The sequence below is a fragment of the Phacochoerus africanus genome, chromosome 7 (assembly GCF_016906955.1).
Source record: "Phacochoerus africanus isolate WHEZ1 chromosome 7, ROS_Pafr_v1, whole genome shotgun sequence".
Taxonomy (NCBI): Eukaryota; Metazoa; Chordata; class Mammalia; order Artiodactyla; family Suidae; genus Phacochoerus; species Phacochoerus africanus.
In genome coordinates, this window is record NC_062550.1 from 73660007 (window position 1) to 73679882 (window position 19876).

Genomic DNA, 19876 nt, shown 5'->3' on the forward strand with positions numbered 1-19876 from the left:
CTACTAAACTTGGGTGACAGATGACATGCCTCTCCGCCTTCTAAAACAGGCCTCTAATCATAATTTCACTTTCCATGCCGCAGGCTCCTGGGCTGTGACGGGCTGCTGTGGCTCTGGCAGCACTACACGTTCCCCAGTGCCACAGTGCATGTCTGCCCACGGGTCCATGGGGCCCTAAGCATGGCAGTCACAGTAGTACTGCTGTGAACAGTGTTATGCAGACCTTTTTGTGGACACTTCTCTGCAGTCTAATGCCTCAGAGTGGAGCTGATGGAGTTGGGGAATGTTTAGTTGTATCAGAAGCTGCCAGGTTTGCTAAGTGGCTGAACCACTCTGCACTCCCAGCAGCGGTCTCAGAGTCCCAGCTGCCCCATCCTACCCCATCCTACCTCATGGCTACAACACCCTTCCTCCCACCAATGCCCCAGCCCACCTACCGGTCACCCCCCCAACCCCCACTTTCACGCCCTATAGTCCTTCACCTTTCATAAAAGTTCAGATGGTGTCACACCACCCCTGACCATTCTGTCTGGTTTCCCATGGTCTTTTCAATAGTCTCCAAAGTCCTGCATGTCCCACACCCTCTCTAAGCTCAAATCTCACCGCTGTCCCTTGTTATTCTGCTTCAGCCCAGTGGCCTCTGCACTTTGCCTGGGCCCAGCTTCTGCACAGCACACAACACAACCTGCAATCTGATGGAACTGTGTGTGCTGGTCTCTCTCCCTGGAAGGTCATCTGTGAGGAGGACTAAGATTCCAGTCATGCTCTCGCCTTGGTGCCTAGAATAGCGCCTAGTGCCCACGAGGGCTCAGTGTGAAATGAGAGTGTGTAGGGGGGTTGCCCTGGGCAGAAGGCAAGGCAGGGTGCTGTGAGGGGGAGGCGGAGGCGGGACGTGGTCCTCTAAGGAGATGCCAGCTGGATTGGTAGCTGAAAAGTCAGAGAAGGACCAGACGTAAGGAGAGGGAAGAGCGTTCTGCACACAGGGGATATCTGCTACAGTGTCCCAAGTTCCGCGACACTGTGGGGTGGGTGACGAGTATTGGAAATTAACTCTGGCTTGGGTCTCCAGTGTCGGAAAGTGAGACACCTGGACAAGGAGAAATCTCGACAAGGCTGTTCTGCAGAAGGGCGCGGGTGCTCAAAAAGCGCCGCAAACAAGAAAAGACCCTCCCTGTTTCTCCCTAATGCAGCTGATGGACATGTCCCCTTCCCACCGGTCAGGTCAGGGCGCACATTCTTCCCAGTTGGCGAATTGAAACAAATTGTTGCTAGGAAAAGAGGTGAGGAAGGGGGTTGCAGAGGCATTTCGGCTGAAACCAAAGCAAAATGGAGTCACCAAGATTTCCTTTGATAGAAAAGACATTATGTTACTTTCCACACGAGGGAGCCAGGGGAACAGGGGAACCTCACCCCATACATGATGGCACATGATGGTCACCACTGCCCATTACCGGCAGACACACACTAATGGGCCCTGGCCTCTGTGTGGGTGTCGCCCAGCTTTCTGCAAGCCTCTTGCTGGCAGGGTCCCTTCTCCCTACTCTAGCCCTCAGTTCTAATTTGCAGCTTCTGTTACTCTCTGGGCTTTAAAGTCTGTCCACATTCCGTGTAAATTAAGAGAGAAGGATGCTTCTGGCAAAGGCAAGACAGTGGGAAGCACCCAGGGAGTCCTGGCAGGGTGGTTCCTCTACATCTGGACCATGGTGACCGTAGTTGTTTTTTTTGTTTTGTTTTGTTCTGTTTTGTCCTTTTTTTTGTCTTTTGTCTTTTTTTTTGTTGTTGTTGCTATTTCTTGGGCCGCTCCTGCGGCATAAGGAGGTTCCCAGGCTAGGGGTTGAATCGGAGCTGTAGCCATCGGCCTACGCCAGAGCCCCAGCAACGCGGGATCCGAGCTGTGTCTGCAACCTACACCACAGCTCACGGCAACGCCAGATCGTTAACCCACTGAGCAAGGGCAGGGACCGAACCCGCAACCTCATGGTTCCTAGTCGGATTCGTTAACCACTGCGCCACGACGGGAACTCCTGTTTTGTCTTTTTTGACATTTCTAGGGCTGCTCGTATGGCATATGGAGGTTCCCAGGCTAGGGGTCGAATCGGAGCCATAGCCACTAGCCTACGCCAGAGCCATAGCAATGCGAGATCCGAGCCACGTCTGCAACCTACACCACAGCTCATGGCAACACCGGATCCTTAACCCACTGAGCAAGGCCAGGGATCGAACCCACAACCTCATGGTTCCTAGTCGGATTTGTTAACCACTGCGCCACGACGGGAACTCCAGATGCAGCTTTTTTTTTTTTTTTTTTTTGTCTTTTTGCCTTTCCTGGGGCCACTCCCGCGGCATATGGAGGTTCCCAGGATAGGAGTCCAATCGGAGCTGTAGCCACCGGCCTACACCACAGCCACAGCAACATGGGATCCGAGACTTGTCTGCGACCTACACCACAGCTCATGGCAACACTGGATCCTTAACCCACTGAGCAAGGCCAGGGATTGAACCTGCAACCTCATGTTTCCTAGTCGGATTCATTAACAACTGCGCCACGACGGGAATTTCCCCAGCTGTAGCTTTTAGCTTTGGTCAAAAGTCACAGAACATGACACTGAAGGGTAAATTTTACTGTGTGAAAAATTATAACTTAATTTAAAAATGAGACAATAAACACATAGAAAAAATAAACCGAATGGTTGTGTCTGCAATGGAAACACAACACAAAACCCCGTGAGGTTTTGGCTGAGAGCTGTAGGTGCTGAGCAGAGTCAGAATCTTTTTTTATTTTTCCCTGAGGTTTCTCACTGCTACTTCCGGCTGCCAGCTGCTCTTCCAGTGACCCCAACCCCTTCCTAAGTTCTCTTCAATGAAGCAAAAAGAGGCTGTCATTTTCAAAAATATCTTTGAGGAGCCCGTTTCTAAAGGATTATTTCTAAATCTCATTGTTAGGGAATAGATTGTGTCCCCAGAATTCACAGGCTGAAGCTCTGACCCCAAGCCCCTCAGGATAGGGTGCACCTGGAGACAGAGACAGGGCCTTTGAAGAGGTGAGTAAGGTTAATGAGCTACGAGGTGGGTCCTGGGCACGGAGAAGTTTCTAGCAGAGGCCTCACGTCAGCCCTGCGACACCTGACTTCAGACTTCCAGCCTCTAGGACCAAGAGGGGATAAACTCCTGTTGTTTAAGCCACTAAGTCAGCTGTGCCTGCTGTGTAGATGCCCACACTCACTTCGAGCTCCAAGTAACCTGCGCACAGGCCAGGGGCTGGTTTGTTTTCCTTTCACTCCCCATGTCCCTTACCAGTGACCTTCCTCTCCTGGTCTTGGGAGGTAACATACCCAGTCACCCAAGTCAAGGGTAAAGCTTATGCTTTTTTAGCAAAATCCAAACCATCCCCTCCTTCTCAGACCTGGGTCTCTTAAACCCTCCTCTCAGGCTGTTTCTGATGGACGCATGTGACAGCTGACTTTAAGGAGCAGTGCTGGGACTTCCTGAACTCCTGTTATGACCTGGCCTTTCCAGGCTCTGGTTCCAGGTCACACTCATGCTCAGACCCAGGCTCACAGGAAAACCTGTCCCAGGCCTGGACTTCAGCCCTAGACTCCTGTGCAACCCTCTATGTGGCCAGAGGGACCCCCATGGGGCACAGCAAGGGCTTGGTGATGGCTCTAAGTGTTTATACTTGTTCAAGTTCAAGGCTGAGTTTGGAGAATTGAGGTTACTGAACATCTGACATCAAGATGCCAGATAACACCTGCTCCATCTCATGTGGAATCAGAGAAGGAGACAGCCCACCCTCAACATGGCACATCATAGGGATGTGGGAAGGTCCTATAGACACCTCTTTCCCAATCCAACCTGAACTTCAGGGCTAAAGAGAAGATCTATACCCAAGGATCTACTGACTGGGCAAGCTTGTTTCAGAAGTTGTTTGGGAGTTCCCTTTGTGGCTCAGCAGTTAACGATCCTGACTAGGATCCATGAGTATGTGGGTTCCATCCCTGGCCTTGCTCAGTGGGTTAAAGATCCAACCATGAGCTGCAGTGTAGGTCGAAGATACGGCTCAAATCTGGTGTTGTTGTGGCTGTGGTGTAGGCCCACAGCTCCAGCTCCAGCTTCGACCCCTAGCCTGGGAACTCCCATATGCTGCATATGCAGTCCTAAAAAGCAAAAAAAAAAAAAAAAAAAAAAAAAAGAAAAGAAAAGAAAAATAAAGAAAGAAAAAAGGGGGATAGGCCAATATCTTTGATGAACATTCAGGCAAAAATTCTCAACAAAATTTTAGCCATCTAATTCAACAACACATAAAATGGTCGTATACCACAACCAAGTGGGATTCATTCCAAGTTCACAAGTATGGTTCAATATACCCAAATCACTCAATGTCATTAACAAAAGAAAAGTAAATCCCAAGGGAACAAAAATAAAAACAAAAATAAACCAGTGAAACCTAATCAAACTGACAAGATTTTGTACAGAAAAGGAAACTGTAAAAAAACCACAAAAAGATAACCTATGGAATAGGGGGAAATAGTTTTAAACAATGCAACTGATAAGGGCTTAATCTCTAAAATATACAAACAACTATACCACTCAACAGCAAAAAACCCAACAACCCAATCAAAAAATAGGCAGAAGACCTGAATAGACATTTCTCCAAAGAAGATATACAGATGGCCATCTGGCACATGAAAAAATGCTCAGCATCACTAATTGTTAGAGAAATGCAAATCAAAACTATTATGAGGTACCACCTCACACCTGTCAGAATGGCCTTCATTAATAATTCCACAAATAATAAATGCTGGAGAGGGTGTGGAGAAAAAGTTACCTTCCTTCACTGTTGGTGGGAATGTAAATTGGTACAACCACTATGGAAAACAGAATGGAGGCACCTTAGAAAACTAAATATAGAACTACCATGTGACCCAGCAATCCCATTCCTGGGTGTATATCCAGATAAGACTTTCCTTGAAAAAGACACACGCACCCATATTTTCATTGCCACACTATTCACAATAGCCAAGACGTAGAAACAACCTAAATGTCCATTGACAGATGCATGGATTAAGAAGAAGTGGTATATATACACAATGGGATACTACTCAGCCATAAAAAGAACAATGATGCCATTTGCAGCAACATAGATCAAATAGAGACTCTTATACTAAGTGAAGTAAGTCAGAAAGAGAAAGACAAATACCATATGATATCACTTATACCTGGAATCTAATATATAGCACAAATGAACTTATCTACAGAAAAGAAATAAGCTCACGGACTTGGAGAACAGATTTGTGGTTGCCAAGGGGGAAGGGGAGGGAGTGGGATGGCCTGGGAGTTGGGGGTTGGTAGATGCAGACTATTGCATTTGGAATAGATATGCAATGAGATCCTACTGTATAGCACAGGGAACTATATCTACTCACTTGTGATTGAACATGATGGAGGATATATACTTTGCTGGGTTACTTCGCTGTACAGCAGAAATTGACAGAACATTGTAAATCAACTATAATGGAAAAAATAAAAATCTTAAAAAAATGAAAAAGAAATCAAAAGTCGTAAACCATATGATTATCTCAATAGAAAAAGTATTTGACAAAATTCAACATTCATTCATGATAAAACCTTACCAAAGTGGTATAAAGGGAACATAGGTCAACATCATAAAAGCCATTTATGGAGTTCCCGTCGTGGCGCAGTGGTTAACGAATCCGACTAGGAACCATGAGGTTGCGGGTTCGGTCCCTGCCCTTGCTCAGTGGGTTAACGATCCGGCGTTGCCGTGAGCTGTGGTGTAGGTTGCAGATGCGGCATGGATCCCGAGTTGCTGTGGCTCTGGCGTAGGCCGGTGGCTACGGCTCCGATTGGACCCCTAGCCTGGGAACCTCCATGTGCCGCGGGAGCGGCCCAAGAAATAGCAACAACAACAACAACAACAAAAGACAAAAAATAAATAAATAAAATAAAAGCCATTTATGACAAACCCATAGCCAATATAATGCTAATAGAGAAACACTAAAAGCCTTCCCTCTAAAATCTGGAACAAGGGAGTTCCCATTGTGGCTCAGCAGTAACGAATCCGACTAGTATCCATGAGGATACGGGTTCAATCCCTGGCCTCGCTCAGTGGGTTAAGGATCCAGTGTTGTGGTGAGCTATGGTGCAGGTTGCAGACTTGGCTCAGATGGTGTTGCTATGGTGTAGGCCGGCAGCTATAGCTCTGATTCAACCCCTAGCCTGGGAACTTCCTTATGCTGCAGATGCTGCCCTAAGAAAAAAGTAAAACAAATCTGACTGGGAACCATGAGGTTTCAGGTTCAAGCCCAGGCCTCACTCACTGGGTTTAGTAGGATCTGGCATTGCTGTGAGCTGTGGTGTCGGTCACAGACGAGTCTTGGATCCCGAGTTGCTGTGGCTGTGATGTAGGCTGGCAGCTACAGCTTCAACTGGACTCCTAGCCTGGGAACCTCCATATGACACAGGTGCAGCCCTCCAAAAAGCAAAAAAAGAAAAAATGATATTGTTAAAATGTCCACATTACCAGAAGGAATCTACAAATTCAATGCAACCTCTATCAAAATTCCAATGCAATTTTTCACAGAAATGGAAAGAAAAATCCTAAAATTTGTGTGGAACCAAAATGTTTCTTTCCTTTTTTTTTTCTTTTGTCTTTTTAGGGCCGCACCCATGGCACATGGAGGTTCCCAGGTTATCGGTCTAATCAGAGCTGTAGCTGCTGGCCTATGCCATAGCCACAGCAACACAGGATCTGAGCTGCGTCTTCAACCTACACCACAGCTCACGGCAACGCTGGATCCTTAACCTGCTGAGCAAGGCCAGGGATCAAACCCGAAACCTCATGTTCCTAGTCAGATTCGTTAACCACTGAGCCATGACAGGAACTCCCCAAAATGTTTCTGAATAGCCAAAGCCACCTTGAGAAAGAACAAAGCTGGAGGCATCATGCTTCCTGATTTTTTTTTTTTTTGTCTTTTGTCTTTTGTTGTTGTTGCTATTTCTTGGGCCGCTCCCGCGGCACATGGAGGTTCCCAGGCTAGGGGTCCAATCGGAGCCGTAGCCACCGGCCTACGCCAGAGCCACAGCAACTCGGGATCCATGCCGCATCTGCAACCTACACCACAGCTCACGGCAACGCCGGATCGTTAACCCACTGAGCAAGGGCAGGGACCGAACCCGCAACCTCATGGTTCCTAGTCGGATTCGTTAACCACTGCGCCACGACGGGAACTCCCATGCTTCCTGATTTTAATCTATATTACAAAACTACAGACATCAGGAGTATGTTATTGGCATAAAAACAGACACAGAGATCAGTGGAACAGATTAGAGATCCCAGAAATAAACCCATATGTGTATGGTCAGTTAATTTACGATGAAGGAGCCAGGTATGTACAGGTGGGGAGAGGACAGTCTTTTCAATAAATGTTGCTGAGAAACTGGACATGCAAACTGAGAAATTGAGACATGTAAAGGAATGAAACTGGACCCCTGTCTTACCCCATACAAAAAAATCAGCTAATGGAGTTCCCATCGTGGCTCAGCAGAAATGAATCTGACTAGGAACCATGAGGTTTTGGGTTCGATCCCTGGCCTTGCTCAGTGGATTAAGGACCTGGCATTGTCTTTTCTAGGGCCGCACCCTTGGCATATGGTGGTTCCCAGGCTAGGGGTTGAATCAGAACTATAGCCGCCGGCCTACGCCACAGCCAGAGCAACGTGGGATCCGAGCCGTGTCTCTGACTTACAACACAGCTCATGGCAACGCCGGATCCTTAACCCACTGAGCAAGGCCAGGGATCAAACCCACAACCTCATGGTTACAAGTCGGATTCGTTAACCACTAAGCCACGACGGGAGCTCCTGTGGCTGTGGTGTAGGCTGGCAGCTGTAGATCCGATTTGACCCCTAGCCTGGGAATTTCCATATGCCACAAGAACAGCCCTAAAAAGCAAAATAAATAAATTAATTAATTAAAAATGAAATTGCTATCTTGAAGAGCTATCTGTACCTTATATTCAGAGCAGCACTATTCACAATAGACATGGAAACAACCTACAGTCCACTGGCTGATGAATAAAGAAAATAAGATATACATATTATATATATTAATATTTATATTAATGGAATTCTGTTCAGCCATAAAAAGGAGTTCCTGCCCTTTGCAACATCCTTTATGGATGGACCTTGAGTGCATTATGGTTAGTGAAGTAAATCAAAGACAAATACTGCATGATCTCACTTATGTATGGAATATAAAAAAGCCTGAGATACAAAGAACAGACTGGTGATTCCCTGAGGCAGTGGTGGTTGGTGGGTGAAACAGTTGAAGGAGGTCAAAAGTTATAAAATCAGTAAGTCCTGGGGCTGTGATGTTGGCATGGTGAACGCAGTTCACTCTACCCTATACTGGAAAGTTGCCAAGAGAGCAGGTCTTAAAAGTTTTCATCACAAGAAAAAAATTCAACTGTGTGAGTGAGGTTGTGGATGTTAACCAGACCCACTGGTGGTCATTTTACAGTGTTGTACAAATATTGATCATTATGTGTGTGGCTGGGAGTCAGAGGTCGAGAAGTCCAAGGGGGTCCACTCTGGGGGAGCCCAGGCTCTAAAGGGGTTAGGAAGAGGAGGAAGGAGAGGAGGGGACCCCCTGTGCCCCACCTTCCTGCTGAGCTGCCTCAGCCACTGGGCCTGTCCTGAGCTGGATGGTTGCTAGGGCTTCTGTGGGCATCTGTTCCCTCAAACCGGGTAAGTGAGGTCTCTGATTTCCCGAGACAGGTTCTTCTGGGGTGGGGGCTCTGGGCCGCGGCCAGGCTCATGCCTCACTTCCCTATGCCCCAACCCCAGACTCCTCTCAACGTTTTCACAAGCCCACAGATGCCACCCCCTACCTCCTACACCCGGCTGACTTCTAACTTGTGAGGTCAAGGCCTCCATCCCGGCCCCCAGTCCCACGTAGTCGGGGATGGGGACCGTCAGCTCGCTCCTGCTGGCTGGCGCTCACTCGCTCTCACTGGCTCCGGGGGCGGGGGTGTTGTGAGGGTTGGTGCGCTCTGCGCGCAGGAACCTATATCCGCAGAGGCCAGGAGAGCCCTTCCAGCCCCTGAGGATTCTCAGAGCCCCATGGGCGCTCCGTGCTCCCCGCCTTGACCGTGGGAACACAGTGGGGTGGAGGGAGGGAGCAGGGAGTGTGCTGACATGCAGGGGGCACCTTGGCCCCAAGCCTCCCGGGCCTGGGGTGTGGGGTGGGGGACAATCTCACCTCGAAGGTGCTTTCCCACCAAGACAGAGGCAGGAGAGTCCAGAGGGTTCAAGAGAGCAAATCCAGCAGGACAAGAGGGGGAGGGCTGGATCCAGGGTGGGGGCAAAGCTGAGTCCTTCTCCAGGGGAGCGATCTGGGAGGGCAGGCGAGGCCCTGGGGGCTTGGCTCGCCTGGAACGTCTGATGTTGCCTCAAGCAGGTCCCCCCACCACCACCCCCCGCCCCCCGACCTTTCTCTGTGGTCAACAATCTTAGCCGGGAGGCACTCATCCCGGAACCAGAGCTCCCGAGGTAACTGTGGAAAAGGGCCTCCCGGCCTGGAGTCTGGCTCTGGTCAGACGGGACTCCAGGAGAAGAGCAGACCCGGACCATCTGGGGCTTGTTGGGGGAGGGAAGCTGAGAATGAGGGCCAAGCAGTGTCCAGAATCCTGCTCAGCAAGGACAGCACCAGTAGGACCCTGAGCTGTCCTTGAGGGGTCAGGGACTCTTGTTGGACCCTGGCAGGGAGGAGCAGATGGCTGGGTTGGAATCATGAAGGCCTCGCCTCATGGACAGTCACGGACATATCCGTTTCCCCACATCCCTTCCACTCAGCGGCATCCTTGCTCCCCTACTGCCTAGAGCCCAGGTTCTAATTTTCTGGGACCTGGGTTTTAGCAGCTGCTGCAGGTCCTGTCCTGGGCACTGGGGTGGAAGCAGCTCCATGGCCTCCGGGGCACCCCGGCTGTGGGCAGGGCCCAGGCTCACCCTCTAGGGGAAGAGCCCTGGGGCTCGGCGGCCACAGAGGGACAGGCACATAGCATCCCTGAGCCCCCTTCCAGCCTCACAACCACTTTATGGGTAGAGAGTGAGGTATTTTCCCATTTCAAGGTAAGAAAAACAGGTGTGGAAAGCCACAGGCAAGATCGACTAGCCAGGAAGTGGCCAGAGGCCAGATGAGATTACTAGTCCAGTGCTCATTTCATGAAGTGGCCTCCAGTAATTTTCTCCTGGGGGAGCGGTGGGGAGGGGACAGGGCTCTGGGTGTCATTTTTAGCGGAGCATAAGGGAAAACAGGGGGCAGGGAGGTCACCCTAGTGGCTTGGGGGAAGGCAGGAAATGTCTTAAACTGTGCTCCCGCATGCCCTGGGGAGCAAGCACACCCACGGGACTGCTTGATAAGAGGGTGGCGACTGGCCCTCCTCCTGGCTGAACTCACCGCTCTTCTCTTAGGCACCTGAAGACCTAGCCCCGTGGTCCAGGGCTCAGTCCCCACCTCAGCCACCAGGCAGGGCTTCCTGCTCAGTCAAGGCCTGTCCCATGAGTGACTGTGCCTCTCAGCCCTTCCCCAGGTTCAGGAGGGAGGAAAGGGTGGGGAGGCCTGGGGACATTGTCTGTTGCTTCCACTTGCTTTGAGCACCAGGTGTATCACCTGCCTCCAGCCGCTCAGAGCTCTGTGGGCTCTATGGGCTGCACCCCAGACAGGACCACCCAGGTGCTTCTGCCGGTTGAGGCCACATCCCAGGTCTGCCCCAATGTCCTCCCCCTGCTCACAACCCTATTGCCCACCCCTGACCGCATCGCTAGGTTCTGTCCAGATGTCTTTTCACTGTTCACACCCTCCTACCTGGCTTCCCCAGCAGCAGAGATGCCCGGGGAAAGAGCTTGGGGTAAAGTCTGCAGCAACCTCAATGGAAGGAGTAGGGGTGGGGGGGCATTTGCTCTGGCCAGGGGCACCCCTCCAACCAAAACAGGGAAAGGGGGCAGACACAGCAAAGTCACGACCAGGTCACATCCATGAGCTGCAGCAAGGTTGCTTGAAGGGCTCCCCTCTGCACCCCCTCCCAAGGCAGTGTCAGGAAACCTGTCTTTCTCTAGCTTCCCAGGAGGACCTGGCAGGCCTAGGTGCTCTCTGCACCTTCTAGGAATGGGGACCAAGGCCTTTGGGGGGGGGGTGCCCTGGGTTGAGTGTTCCCAGAAGGCCCAGCATCATATAGCATCGCACTCGCCTGACAGCGGCCCTTCTGAATGTCCTGGGAACATGGCCGGTACCTATTCAGTTAAGTTCCTGGGAGGAAACAGAGGATTTGGTCCAACATTAAAATTAGAAATAAACTGCACCCCTGTGGGCTCACCAGACGCACCTGAGACGGTTTTGGGTAGAAGGAAGCCAGCCCCTCTGTCCTCCTGGGTCTCTGACCTTCTCCAAGGAGAATCCATCAGGTCAGGAAGGACGTCTGAGCTGGGTCGTCTGTGCTGGGTCGGGGCTCTCAGCTCTCAGAGTCCGCCCTCCTGGGAAGCGGCAGGGAAAGCTCCCTGGGCCTAGTGGGTACTCCATCTGCCCAGTTTGGATCTTCCAAGCTCCAGGCTGTTTACTGTTGCAGGAAGATTTCCCTTTGCCTTGGATCCTGCCTGGCCCACTTCCCACTCAGGTCCAGAGGCTGGACTCTAACCTACTTCAGACTCGATGTACCCTCTGGTTCTGAAAGGCCAGGCTGGGCGTGGGCTGTGGGTGCGCGTGCATCCCGGGACTCGGGCTCCCTCCGCATCTGTCCTAGAAACAGAAGCTGAGCCTCCACTGCCCTGTGCCGGCCGTGGCTGCAAGACCACCTGGGGGTGGGTGCATGGGGAGGGGGCAGCCACAAAGTCTACCTGCAGAGGCCTCCGTGCCCAGCGCCTGGCCCACCTGAGGATGGTTTCCTCCCTCATGGAGCATCTCTGGGCATAGTCTTCCGCACAATAAAGTGAAATAAAATGGCTCATTCTGGGAGTTCCCTTCGTGGCGCAGTGGTTAACGAATCCAACTAGGAACCATGAGGTTGCGGGTTCGGTCCCTGACCTTGCTCAGTGGGTTAACGATCCAGTGTTGCTGTGAGCTGTGGTGTAGGTTGCAGACGCAGCTCGGATCCCGCGTTGCTGTGGCTCTGGTGTAGGCCAGCGGCTACAGCTCCGATTAGAACCCTAGCCTGGGAACCTCCATATGCCGCAGGAGTGGCTCAAGAAAAGGCAAAAAGACAAAAAAAAAAGTCCCATTCTGCCCTTCCCATTTTCCACCCTGGTCCCCATGAGGATCAGGGTTGGGGGGATTTCGGAACCATGGGCATAGTGGTTTCCTGGATGGAATGGTGGCAGCTGCAGGCCGACCTTCCCTCTGGTTGTCTGTCTAAGGCCATGTCACTTCCTGCCACCTGGGTGGCTGTGAACTGCAGCCAAACCCTGCCTGTTTCCAGCTCTAATCAAAGGAAGCCTTTTTGAGACACAAGGTGGTGGGGGGGTCAGCACAGGGACACAAGCCCCACTCCCCCCAGAGGCCCAGGCCTGGACCCAGCCTTCGAGGAACCTAGGGCTCAGCTGCATCTATTTTTTCCTACCCAATGCCCACATGGTGAGGGAGGCTCTGGGAACTAGCCTGCTCAGCACTGAGCCCACCATCCGCCCTCTTCCCGATGCTCCAGAGGGAAGCCCTGTGCTTTTGGGATGAGCTCCCAGGGTAACCAGGAGGTGGCCACACTCCTGACAGCACACCCAAGGGGGCAAAGGGAGCCAGAACATCAGCTGGTTCCACGGCCCTGTGCTCTGAATGTTCTTGGGGAGGGTGGCGACTTAGGCCCAGAGGCTGCAGAGCCCACAGCACCAGCTGCCAGGGCGACAAGGTCATCCCAGAGTAGGACTCTACTTCACAGAACACGTCTCTGCAGGAGGGTCCCTGAGTTGCTTCCAAAAGCAGCTTCTTATTCCCAGATTGGTCCATACTCGTTCTCAAGGGAATGTTAGTGGATGGCCAGGATAAGATGGACAAAAATTAAGTTGGCTGAAAAAGCACAAAGACTGCATTCTTCAAACTGCCCCCCGCCACCCTGCCACATTGGTAGATGTCACGAAACGGGGTGTCCTGGTGCACTGCCAACCAACGGCATGACTTAAGAAACACACCCTTCTTCTTGTAAAAACTTTTATTGCGCATAAAATGGCCCATTCCCCTTTGTAGGTCAGTTGTTACCATCTTTACATTTTTTCTTTAAACTCTCTCCATTTTCTGCCCTCCTGAAAAATTCTGCTCTTTTGAAAAGATAGTCTGTCATTGCTGGTCAAGAGCAGCTGGAAGGTGGCTCCTGGGGGCAAAGGCCAGGAGACGCCGTCTGAGCAGGGCTGGACCCGCTGGTGACCTTGGACTCAGGCCAGGGGCCCTGCTGCCTTCCCTCTGCCGAGGCGGACTCTGGTCGCCCCTGTCTGGGCTCGGGCTGACTCACACTCTGGCATTTCAGAAAGATTTCCTGCTGCCCTGCCTTCAAGGGGACTTGACTGGAGCTGCGTGCAAGTCCAGAGCTGGGAAACACTGCGTGTAGCCCATCAGCAGGGCGCTAAGACAACCTGCAAACTAGTGGTTATAAAATGGGACCTTGAGGAAAAAGTGCTCTCTTAGAACCTGAAGTAGAAGCCCTGCTGGAGGAGCTGGGGAGCATTTCTGGGCTTCTTGGGAGCCTTCCGGCCATCCTCACACCTGTAGGCACAGTGCACTTCTGGAGTGGCAGGTGTCCAGGCGCTCCTGCTACATCGGGCCACGCAAGCCTATCATATGGCCACGTCCCTTCTGGCCACTGTAAACTTGTCCTCGTCCCGGGTGGCAGGGGCTCCAGAGGCAGGCCTGGAAGTCACAGGGCCTGCGGGTGGTGGGTGAGATTAGGCAAAGGCCACACAGGCGATGAATCCTAACCCAAGCCCAGTTTTACTGGATGGCTGGGGTTTAAAGCTGGAATCTAGAACACCCTCTGCTCCCCCTTTTAAGAAACGAGAATAAAAATAGAGGCTCTGCCTCATTAGAAAGCAGGAGGTGATGGTCAGAGGCGCCATGGGTGAAGCAGTGCGTCCCTGGATTCCACAAGAGATGGCAGCTCTGGTACACAGCGAGGGAGCCAGTTCTTCGCTCCTCTGCAGTAAGAATGACTGTGTTCTGGTTGAGGCACGATGCGGTTCCCCAAGGACAGTCCCAGGTTGGTGCGGAGGCCTCTCGTCCTTCCACGCTGCCCTGGCTCCACCAGGAGCTGGCTCAAGGGCCTCAGGACTGGACCCCTGGGGCCAACTGTACGCTCACGCTGGGGGGCGAGCTTGGCAACAACAGCTCTGTGAACTGCACACGGAGGCCTGTGGTGGAACCATGGCTAGAGCTGGCTTCACTGTGCTTCTCACCCCATGCCTCACTCTGGGGGGTATGTGGGGGGGGTGCAGGGCTGTTGTGTGAGTGTGACCAAGACTGCAGCCACCCTGTCCTGTCACAGTGCCTCCAGCTGCAGGCCCCACGTGCTGGTGTAGCCCACCTAAAACTTTCTAAGTGTTGTGGGACGTGAGACCTTGGCACCAAAACTGAGGATAAGATGGGCTCTGAAGCGCCAGGATTCCAACAGCGTGGGTGGCAGGCACCTGTGCCTTGTGGCTTGGCTTCCAGCAGCGCTGAAATGTATCCTCGACAAGCAAATGGCACAGAAACGGACGTCTGGTGCCAGGTGGACAGGGGTCTTCTGAGTGGGGACCCACAGAAGGGTCTCGGCTGGCCCGAAGGAGGGTAATAAATAGGGCGATAAATGTGGTCCATTGGGCCACACCTCCACAACCGCTACCCCAGGTGCCAGGCCATCAGTGTCTCTGGTAAAGATACAAAAATGAAGTAGCTTCTTTTCAAGTATTAAAAAAATAAGTTAATTGACAAAGAGGGTCCAAAGTGGCCTCACGTCTCGCCAGGCTGTCAGCTGCGTTTGGCGCAAACACAGGAACAAAGCAGAGAATGGGGGCCTCCTGCCCAAAGGGACGGCCTATGATGACGCTGGCCCATCAGCGGGGCCGGATGCAGGGCCTCAGCTGTCCCCCAAAGTCAGGGTTTTTCCAGTGTTGTGAATTGAAAGCAAAATGCAGCAGGTTCAGGCCCCAGGCCACAGCAGGGAAAGGCCTGGGGTGTGGCCCCCCCAACCCCAGCAGGAGGAACTTCCAGCCCAGACTCACCGCCCGGGGTGCTTGGGGAGCAGGGAGCAGCCTCCTCCTTGTCCTCTGTGGGCAGGCCTCCGTCCCACACCCTACCCTACTCCGCCCTCCTCTCTCTAGAGCGGGAGGTCAGGACCTCTGAGGAGGCTGAGCTGCCCAGACTCGTGGACATCCGAGCCCCAGGGGCATCAGGCTGCCCAAGTCTGGGTCCAGGTGGTTGGTGGGTACTCAGGACCAGTTCAGGCTGAAGCCCTTGGACAGCATGGCGGCCTCCAGGTCCCGGTCCTCCTCCTTCTCCCGCAGCCGCTGCTCCTCCAGCAGGGCCACCAGGGCGTCCCTCTGCTCTACCACCTCCAGCATCTCGTTCAGGATCTGCTTCTCCTCCGACAGCTCCTCCTCTGTCTTCAGGTGATCTGGGTAGAACCCAACAGTGAGGCCCCAGCAGGGGAGGAGGCAGCGGCCACACCCGCCTCCAGACCCTCCTACCTTCCACAGCCATCCGCTCTCGGAGCTCCTGCTGCAGCCGGCTCTGGCGGTCCTCTAGCTCCAGCTCCCGGGCGCTGGGGACCCGGGGGTTTGGGGGGAAAACACACAAGTGACTGGGGGCCACACACCTCCTTAGCCCCTCAATAGGGAGGGAGCTCAGGTCTACTGTGACAGGCTCCGAGCACACATCCCCCAGTGTTCCTGGCCCGAGGTCTCCAAGCCCCTACTGTGACAGGTTCTGGGCCCACGTCCCCCAGTGTCCTCAGCCCAGGGCCACTCACAAGATCATCAGCTCTGACTCATAGCGCACCATGGCATTCTTCTCCTGCACCAGCTTGAACCACTCCTGCATCAGCTTGGGGTCATCCTGCTTGCCCATGCCTGCCGAGAGAGAGAATGTTGGGGTGGGCAGTGCCTGCATCTCCCGGCCCAGGAACCACCACACTGGGGCAAGTGTGCAGAGCCCAGCAGGATGCTGCCTGACACCTCAGGCCAGGCTGATGGCCTCTGGCCATGAGGGTACCACACCCCCAGCGACCACAAGCCCAGCCTTCCTCTGTCCCTCAGGCTGGCCCTCGCCCCTCAGCGACTGGTGGTGGCTCACTTGGGCCTCCCCTGCTCAACCGCTTTCTTGTGGGGTGTTTTTGGGGCTCTGCCCTTCTCTGCTTTTTCATTCCTTTGGTGTGTATTTGGTATGTGCTAGTTATGAGGCCTGCTTTGAGGAGACGAGTCTAATGAAGAGGGATATGGGAGACTAAAGCGCCAGGGCCTTCCTTCTCCGGGGCTCTCACTAGCCAGCTCTTTGCTGGGCCACTGCCCCGAGGCCTCCTTCCTCACATCCTCACCAGGGAAGTCCCTCTCTAACTTGCCCAACAGGCTTCCTGACGGATGCTCCTAGCGACCCCTACCCGGCAGACGTGGTCCATCCCTGCGTGCCTTCAGGACTCTCACAATGGCAGGGGGACCACAGCCTCCCTGCTCTGATTAAGATCGGCAGCACCTTCTGGGGCCAGTGCTGCCCACACCCTATTCGGCTGACACCTGGGTCTCCACCTGGAGTAGCCTGACCCTGCTGGGCTCAGCTGCAGTGAGAGGAGGGAAGGTCTCCAAGGAGCCACACCCCTAGAGGGAACACACCCTCAGAGGGAACACAAGGAAGCCATAGTGGGGTCCTGCCTAAATGCAGAAGCCAAACTGCTGGTGGCTCTTCACTATTTTCAGATGAGCCACTTGACAATCTGAGGAAAGCTGGGGACTCTCTTCCTAAGAAAACGCACATGAATACATCCAAAAACTGTACGAAGGGCTCTTGAAGTTCACCCACGGCTGGGCTAAGAGGCTGGGCTAGGGAGGTCCCTCCAAGGCCTCTGTGCTACGGGTCACTGGTAAGAAGTTCTCTCCCAGTAAAACCCAACCCAGAGACACAGGGATTGACCCTCAGGGTCCCTGACCTCCCACCGACTTTCTGGGTGCCGTGTGCCTGGCACCCGTGGCCATACTCCAGAGAGGTGGGAGGGCACCATGCTGAGATGAGCAGGGCTGTGTCTGCACTGAGCTGTCCCTGAGCCCTGGCCGGTCCAGCCTGCTGCTGAGTGAGTGCTGAGTGGCCAGGGCCTGGGGCTCCCCCCCAACCCTGACCACCTCCCCATTCCTTCCTGAGCATCTCTGCACAGTGTGCCTGTGTGGCATGGGATGGAGCCCGGGCATGCAAGCTCTCCAGGTTGGCAGGGCAGGGTCCCCTGGGCAGTCCCCTCCTTCTTGCTGCCCCAGCGCAAGGATGCCTCCGGAGGGACGGCTGAGAGGAAGGCAGATGGCGACAGTCAGGTGAGCGCCATGGAGAGCAGAGGAAGGTTAGCGGGTTAGCAGTGGCCACACTCGCCATCCCCGCCCACATGCCTTGTCAACAACAGTCTCATCACCACAACAGACTGCAAACCAGACAAACTGAAAACACACACACTCAGCAAGACACAGGGCAGTGGAGTGTGCTTTGGAAAGAACTGGGGCATCTGTGTAGACCAGTCTTGGGGAGGTCAGTATTCCTCGACTCCACTCATGCAAGTTGCTGCCACACGGGAGGGGGCTCCTCCCCCATGTCCCGGCCCCTCTATCTGCTGCATTTGAGGCTGAAAGCCTGACCACGAGCAGTGGCCTGGTACAGTGGGACGCCTGCAGCCCAGCGGCCCCTAAAGCGGGATCTGCTCCCTGGCTTCACCCCATCCCCCATCCTCCTGAGACAGTCAAAGGGATACTGTACCTCGTAAGGAACTGCCACATACTCATGGGATTTTGTAACAGGGCTACCAAGAGTCAGAGGAAGAAAGAGAAAGAGCTGGGCCTCAGGTCCCTGTCGTTCTTGTGTTGCTACGCCCCTGGAGGCAGTGGGGAGGAGGGTGAGGGGTTACGTTACCTTCCTGGACACAGCAAGGGCAGAAGGAGAGAGGTCTACGCCGTGGAGTCCCGCCACTGGGCTCAACTTCAAAAAGGGCCAAACAAGGAGGAAGAGAAGACGGCCAGAGAGAAGGGGGTGTGGGGTGGAGACAGACAGGGAGAAGGTGAAGTGGAGACACGCAGAGGACAAAAAGCATAAAAAGTGAGAAAGGAACAACAGGAGGAAAAGAAAAAAATACAAGAAATGGAGAAGCAGAAGCAAGGGAAACACAGTCTACAAATGAATTCAGTTTTTTTTTCAGCACAGAAACTGAACAGGAGCAGCCTCTGGCCCACAGCAGGCTGGCTACTCCCTGCTCCTCTGGTCCTTGCCTGTCAGGGGGAGGCGTGGGGACACCTGGGAATTACTACGTGGGGTCCTCTGGATTTGGGGTTCCCCCATCAAAAACACCCAAACACTGCTGTGGAGTAGCCACTGTCTCCAGGTCTGCAGGTCAGTGGCCAGGCCTGAGTGAGAGGTTCTCAGACGTCACCATCCATGTGGTAAGTCTAAGGGCTGGCAGGGGGTGGGGGGTGGTGCCTGTGACCCCAGGTCCCTGTGCCCACAGAGAAGCTTCCGGTCACAGAGGCAGCACCCAATTGTTGGTGGGCCTCCACGGCCGACAACCACGATGTCTCAATTCTGAGCCAGGGCCCCCTGGGGAAACGCATGCTCACAAAGGGGGCCCCACCCATCTGAAGCCAGGGGAGCCGACCGCCCCTCTTCTGCCCCTTCCATCTCTCCAGACGGTCCACACCACAGCTGGGGACACTGTCACACCATGGACTGCACGACAGGACATGCCGAAAACTCACAGAAACAAAGCTGGCAAGTTGTGGACAGGGCAACTGAGAGCAGAGAGCGTGCAGAGGACACAGCTAGACTCAGGGGCCTAGGTGCTTTCAAGGAAGGGGAGCTGCTCAGCAAGGGACCATCACAGAACCACAGACCCACATGGCGGTGAGCAGGGACTTGACCATGAGAAATAACGCTGCTCAGGTGAACAGATGAACAGAAGGGCCAGGCAGACAGGCTGTGGGTTGAGGCCCTTTATTGTGCAATAGGGTAAGTTCAAGTGTCATGTTTTCTCTTTCATTTAAGCCCTTCTCTCATGCTCCACGGGGCTTTGCACTGCACAGTGAATCTGCTATGGGGTGAGACTTTGGAATGAAGGCCAGAGGTTGTGTGTGTGTGTGTGTGTGTGTGTGTGTGTGTGTGTGTGTTTGGTGTATGGAAGAGGCTGTGTTTGATGACTGTGCAGTGGTATGTGTGCTGTGTGTGCAGAGGCCGTGTGAGTGTGTGTGTGGTGCGTGTGCAGAGGCTGTGTGTGTGGTGCGTGTGCAGAGGCTGTGTGTGTGTGCATGCATGTGGTGTGTGTGCAGTGACCATGTCCAGTTGCTGGACGGCCGTGGCCATGACTGCCTGTACGCTGGGGAAGATGATCAGGCCCCTTACTTAACAAACACCTTAGCTCGTCTACTTCCACTTTCTCTGCTTCAAAGCTCGCACTCACACTCCCCAATAAACCAACAAGCTATAGGGTCAGCACCTGTGCTGCTTACATGCAAGCAGGCTGTGTGAGAGGAATGGCGTCCGTGCTCATTAGCAAGGGACGGGGACATGACATATAGCTGTTGGCATCCAGAACAAGGCAGTGTGTGCCTGCAGGACACACAAAATAGTCTCCAGCCCCTCGTGTGGACCATGTGCATAGAACCTTCTAGCACA

The 19876-nt window shown here is 53.4% G+C and overlaps 1 protein-coding gene across 10 annotated transcripts in view; it reads right to left on the bottom strand.

Annotated features, from left to right (window-relative positions):
- Positions 1-13196: 13196 nt before the first annotated feature.
- MICAL3 (microtubule associated monooxygenase, calponin and LIM domain containing 3) overlaps positions 13197-19876 on the bottom strand; it is a 245007-nt gene continuing 238327 nt past the window's right edge. For 6 of the 10 annotated variants that reach the window (XM_047787942.1, XM_047787944.1, XM_047787943.1 and 3 more), the window contains 4 exons: positions 18128-18193; positions 15999-16098; positions 15718-15791; positions 13197-15644 (listed from right to left, as the gene is read on the bottom strand). In XM_047787942.1, the coding sequence (XP_047643898.1) occupies positions 15460-15644; positions 15718-15791; positions 15999-16098; positions 18128-18193 (425 nt within the window). In that variant the 3' untranslated portion in view covers positions 13197-15459. The remainder of the gene's footprint in view (positions 15645-15717; positions 15792-15998; positions 16099-18127; positions 18194-19876) is intronic. The other 4 variants (XM_047787945.1, XM_047787948.1, XM_047787946.1 and 1 more) reach the window with 1 other exon arrangement.